The following is a 5947-nucleotide window of genomic DNA, read 5'->3' on the forward strand; positions in this document are numbered from 1 at the left end:
CTGTTCAATCCCTAGGTCAGGAAGATCCTCTGGAGAAGCGAGTGGATTCTTGCCTGGAGAATTCCATTGACAGAGGACCCTGGTGGGCTACAGTCCAGTTCAGTTTAGTTCAGTCGCTCAGTCGTACTCTGTGACCCCATGGACTGCAGCACACCAGACACCTCCCTGTCCATTGCCAACTCCTGGAGTTTACTCAAACTCATGTCCACTGAGTCGGTGATGCCATCCAACCGTCTCATCCTCTGTCGTCCCCTTCTGCCTCAATCATTCCCAGCATCAGGGTCTTTTCTAATGAGTCAGTTCTTTGCATCAGGTGGCCAAAGTATTGGAGTTTCAGCTTCAGCATCAGTCCTTTCACTGAATATTCAGGACTGAATTCCTTTAGAATGGACTGGTTGGATCTCCTTGCAATCCAAGGGACTCCCAAGAATCTTCTCCAACACCACACTTCAAAAGCATCAATTCTTGGGTGTCAGCTTTCTTTATAGTCCAACTCTCACATCCATACATGACCACTGGAAAAACCATAGCCTTGACTAGACGGACCTTTGTTGGCAAAGTAATGTCTCTGCTTTTTAATATGCTGTCTAGGTTGGTCATAACTTTCCTTCCAAGGAGTAAGCGTCTTTTAATTTCATGGCTGTAGTCACCATCTGCAGTGATTTTGGAGCCCCAAAAAAGTCTGTCATTGTTTCCACTGTTTCCCCATCTATTTGCCACGAAGTGATGGGACCAGATGCCATGATCTTAGTTTTCTGAATGTTGAGTTTTAAGCCAACTTTTTCACTCTCCTCTCTCACTTTCATCAAGAGGCTCTTTAGTTCTTTGCTTTCTGCCATAAGGGTGGTGTTATCTGCATATCTGAGGTTATTGATTTTCTCCCAGCAATCTTGATTCCAGCTTGTGCTTCCTCCAGCCCAGCGTTTCTCATGATGTACTCTGCATAGAAGTTAAATAAGCAGGGTGACAATATACCTACTCCTTTCACTATCTGGAACCAGTCTATGAGGTTGCAGAGAATCAGACATGACTAAGGACAACTTTCACTTTTTTTTCCCATGCTAAGTGAAAAATCAGTATATAAAGTAAATGATGGGGGGAAAATGTTCCTCTCAGCTTTGCATGGGCTCAGACAACCCAAGCAGACAGATGCTGCCAGCAGGAGCAAGCCATGACTGGTTCAGACCCCATCTTTGCATGGCCCTGCCCCCCTCCCCAGGAGAAGGCAATGGCACCCCACTCCAGTACTCTTGCCTGGAAAATCCCATGGATGGAGGAGCCTGGTGGGCTGCCGTCCATGGGGTCCTGAACAGTCAGACACGACTGAGTGACTTCACTTTCACTTTTCACTTTCATGCATTGGAGAAGGAAATGGCAACCCACTCCAGTGTTCTTGCCTGGAGAATCCCAGGGACGGGGGAGCCTGGTGGGCTGTCGTCTATGGGGTTGCACAGAGTCAGACACGACTGAAGTGACTTAGCAGCAGCAGCCCCCCTCCCCTCCAAGTGAAGACAGCGCAGGGAGAGCCTGGCATTGCCAGATGCTATTCTCTGTAGCACTACAGAAGTCACCAAAATCTTAAAACTGGTTGACTGATTCAAAGCTCCCAGTTGTGCCAAGCCTCATTCTGGGCACTGGGGATACAGACCCTATCCTCAGGGGGCTCACAGTCAAGTGGGCCAGGTCAACAAGTAAATCAGATAATTAAAACGCAGTGATGGGGCTTCCCTGGTGGCTCACTGGTAAAGAATCCACCTGCCAGTGCAAGAGACATGGTTGGATCCCTGATCCAGGAGGCCCCCACATGCTGCGGAGCAGCTAAGCCCTGGGCACCACAAGTAGAGTCTGTGCTCATAGAACCTGCGAGTCGCAGCTACTGAAGCCCGCATGCCCCAGAGCCCGTGCTCTGCAACGAAGAAGCCACGGCAATAAAAGGCTCTGTACAGCAACTAGAGAAAAGCCCTCGCAGTAACGAAGACCCAGCGCAGCCAAAAGTAAATAAAATGTAAAAAAACAGAAACGCAGTGACAAGCGTCTTCCTGGTGATGCACTTGGGGCTGTGAAGCACAGAGGAAGGGACTCCGGCTCCTCCTTCTCCTCCCACCCTAGGCCGGTCCTTGAACTTTTTACCTTACCCTCAACAGACACGCTCGGGCCTCGGGACCAGGAAGTAGCGCCCTCGGGTGCTGGAGTCAGCTATACACCACTGACTCAGACTGTGATCTGAAAAGTTCTCGCCCCTCTCTTGAGCCTCCTTTTCCCCACCTGAAACACGGGACTTCTGACCACTCACCCCTATTCTGTTCTGGCTTTAGGACTCTGGGATATTGAGAGATGGGCTTTTTTTTTTTCTCGGGCGAGTTCGACAGGACCGAGCTCACAAGGGCCAAGCCAGTCTAGGTTCCTCAATTCGATCTCACTGCCCAGAGATTCGGGAACGCGTCACAGAATGTCCTCGAGAAACTACATTTCCCGACATGCAAAGAGGAGGCGGTGCCCGCCCGTCTCCGGCGACGCGGTCCCGGGCCAGCCTGAGGACTACGACTCCCGGCGTGCCCCGCGGCCCAAGGCCGGAAGGGCCCGGATCCGGAACCAGATGGGGCTTGCGTCTCCAGTACCTGAAGCGCCAGGGAAATGGTGAGCGTGAGGCCGAATGTCGGCAAAGGGGGCGTCTGGAGGGTGGGGTCCTGCGTCTGCTCAGGAGCTGGGGCTTGAGCACTCGGAGCCGGTATCGTTCTCCTGCCGTCTCATCGTACGAGTGATAGACTTTGGCCCGGTACTCTCTCTCCCGACCTAGAAAAGATACCTAGTCAGCCACGTCACATATGTCAGCTGAGTAAATGGACGTGATCGGGCCGCAACGACTACCCCCTCCTTCCTAAATGGAGGATCTTTTCCTCAGTTGAATCCTCTCTTTTCTGCAGGCCACGGGAACAGACCAAGTGGTGGGACTCGGCCTCGTCGCCCTTAGCCTGATCATCTTCACTTATTACACCGCCTGGGTAATTCTCTTGGTATGTGTGCTTCCCCGCCCTCTCTTACCTCCCATCCCTGGATCTCGAAGCCAACTCCTCACATCATTTTAGCAGGCACTGTGCTAGGTGCTGTCACTGCATATCTCATGAAAGCTCCAGGACAGCACTATGAGGAAGATGGTAACAGGTGTCCCTATTTTATAGACGAGGAAGCAGAAGCTCAAGGGGAAGGCTCAGGGTGGAATCCTTAACCACTCCACTGCAAAGTCCTGTCCTTGATTTGCTTTGCTTTTGATGGGAGTTCTAGTCTTGGTTATCCTGCGGGCGCTTGGGCATGACAATCCCAGTGGATTTTGTGAGAGTGTTTAGCATTTTTTTTTCCCCGTGGGAAATTTTTTTGGTTACTGCTTTAAAAGTGAAGTGTGTGTTTGGAGGGCAAAATCTTGCAGAAGTCAGTATCCTTTGGAGACAAATGTTAGTAAAGAAAACCTTGGAGTCCTGGTTGGGAATCACTCGAGGATTCCTCATGTCCGCTTTGTCCCTGCTAAGCTGTGAGGGCCTTAGGGCAAGTCCTTTGTCTTCTGTTCCCTGCCAGGTCCCTAGCCCCAACTTTGGGCGAGCACCAGTCAAGTGCCCAGTACACAACCATTAGATAACTGAAGGAAGGGAACAAACCAAGGCACCCAGAGTGCTATCATCTTAGAGAAAAGCAAATGCAGTGCTTTGATGGGGTCAACCCCTGAGATGGAGGAGGTGGGCTGTTTGGACTTGGGGAGCTGAGCAGAGCGAGGAACACTCACTAGAGCTCTGCCTTTGATGCCAGCCATTCATCGACAGTCAGCATGTCATCCACAAGTATTTCCTGCCCCGAGCCTATGCCATTGCTATCCCACTGGCCGCCGGCCTCCTGCTGCTCCTGTTTGTGGGTAAGTTCCCTCAACCCTGGACAGGGTGTCTTGGGGACCCCATGACCCCCTCCCAACCCCAAACATGCTGCTACACTTCATCACTCACTGTACATCTGCTTGAGGCTCCTTACCCCCAGCTCACGTCCTGGGGTTTCCCTGTTCATTCTTCAGGGCTGTAAGTCAGTCTTCCCAATGCCTCAGGCTCACTGGAATCTAATGGGATGTCTCCCTCTTTCTTGCTCCCTCCACCACCACCACCACCGCTCTGCTCACACCTCCATCACCTCTCACCCCCTTGTCACCCTGGTTCATGATCCCTGCATCTCTGTCTCCCAGGGTAAGCGTGTGGGCCTTATAGAGGCAGGGACTGTGGCTTTGTCATTTTTATGCCCTCACCCCAAGCACAAGCTGTGGCACTGAGTTGGTGCTCAAGAAAGTGGTTTGGATAAATCAACAATTAGGTGTCTGGAGGATGGGGTGGGTGGATGATGGATGCTGAGTGGGTGGGTGGTTAGGTAGATGGACAGGTGGTCGGGTAAGTAGGTAGATAGTTGGGTGGATCTTATTCCCTGTAGAATCAGAAACACTAAACTCAGAAAATTGCCTTTGATAGTCACTCAGCTGATGTTTCGGAGAAGGCAGTGGCACCGCACTCCAGTACTCTTACCTGGAAAATCCCACGGATGGAGGAGCCTGGTGGGCTGCAGTCCATGGGGTCACTAAGAGTCAGACACGACTGAAGTGACTTAGCAGCAGCAGCAGCAGCTGATGTTTGTTGAATGAATGCAGGCAGAAGTGTAGCTTGATGAGCGATTAGGGAAATGGCCTCCAGGGCGTGGCCTGGAGGGCGGTTGGGTAGCTGCTTGGCCCCCTGTGTGGGTCACTGCCATGCTTGGGTCCTGCTCTGGCCTCCCTGGGCTCCCCTTGTGACTCAGCTGGTAAAGAATCCGCCTGCAGTGTGAGGGACCTGGGTTCAGTCCCTGGGTTGGGAAGATCCCCTGGAGAAGCACTCCAGTATTTTGGCCTGGAGAATTCCATGGACTGTGTAGCCCATGGGGTCACAAAGAGTCAGACACAACTGAGCGACTTTCACTTCACTTTCTGACCTCCCAGCAGTCCTGAGCCAGGATCTTAGCTGCCTTTTTTGGTCTGTGTATTCCAGGTATATTCATCACCTACGTGATGCTGAAGAACCAGAACGATACCAAAAAGACTCAGTGAAGGCCCAGCAGGAATGAGGCTGCTGGCCCCGTCTCTGCTTCTTCTCCAGGGCAGACCCAACAAGGGTGCCCACAAGACCCATTCAGGCACTGAGGCCCCGTCAAGCCTGATTGCCCTGCAGACACCCCTGTGGGATGGAAGCTGTTCAGGACTCACCCCTGGCTGACCAGGGCCCCTGCTCCTCCTTCCAGAATCCAGGGAGGAGAAGTACCTGGAAGTCTCCATCTCACCCCCATTCTGGCTCAGGGCCTGCAAGGTGCTGGTCCCTCTCCACATACACACACACCTCACCTTGACTCCCTCTCATTTTTCCCGCTGGGTTCTACACTTGCCTCAGTTTCCTTCTTGTCACATGATGGTGTTGGACTTGGCAGGTTCTGGGACATCACGTGACCTCTCCCCACATGTCCTGCTCCTCCACAAAGGCAACCTTCCCAGGTCTGACATAGCCCCAGATCCCACAAGGATTTCTGGACCTGGAGAGCCTAGAGGGAGGCCCAGCCCCCCAGCCTCAGGGCTGGCCTGATGGGAGAGCTGAACAATAAACATCGTTGTCTTCGTCTCAGTGCCGTCCCTGACCCGAGGTGCTCAGGGGCTGGGAGCTGGCCTCTGCATTGGTCTCAGATCAGGAGACACTGGTTTGTGCAGCGAGGGTACCTTGGGTACCTCCTGGATTATCCCTGTGCTGGACACAGGACAAAGCAGGGGCCAGGACTGGTGTGGATCTGGCCTGGTGCAGCTCACGGCGGGGGAGTCTGGAGGCATGGCCATCTGCCAGACGTCACATCAGCCTTTACCTTGCCTCCACTGTGCCAGCCCAGCCAGTGGGCACTGGTATATTAA

The 5947-nt window shown here is 52.8% G+C and overlaps 1 protein-coding gene across 1 annotated transcript; it reads left to right on the forward strand.

The window, feature by feature from the left end:
* The first annotated feature begins 2540 nt into the window (after positions 1-2540).
* DPM2 (dolichyl-phosphate mannosyltransferase polypeptide 2, regulatory subunit) lies at positions 2541-5669 on the forward strand. The gene is made up of 4 exons (XM_010856875.1): positions 2541-2637; positions 2925-3014; positions 3799-3901; positions 5046-5669. Exons 1-4 carry the CDS (start codon positions 2635-2637, stop codon positions 5102-5104), a joined length of 255 nt encoding a protein of 84 aa, XP_010855177.1. The 5' UTR covers positions 2541-2634; the 3' UTR covers positions 5105-5669.
* The last annotated feature ends 278 nt before the right edge of the window (positions 5670-5947 follow it).

The sequence above is a fragment of the Bison bison genome, unplaced genomic scaffold (assembly GCF_000754665.1).
Source record: "Bison bison bison isolate TAMUID 2011002044 unplaced genomic scaffold, Bison_UMD1.0 scf7180017864375, whole genome shotgun sequence".
NCBI lineage: Eukaryota > Metazoa > Chordata > Mammalia > Artiodactyla > Bovidae > Bison > Bison bison.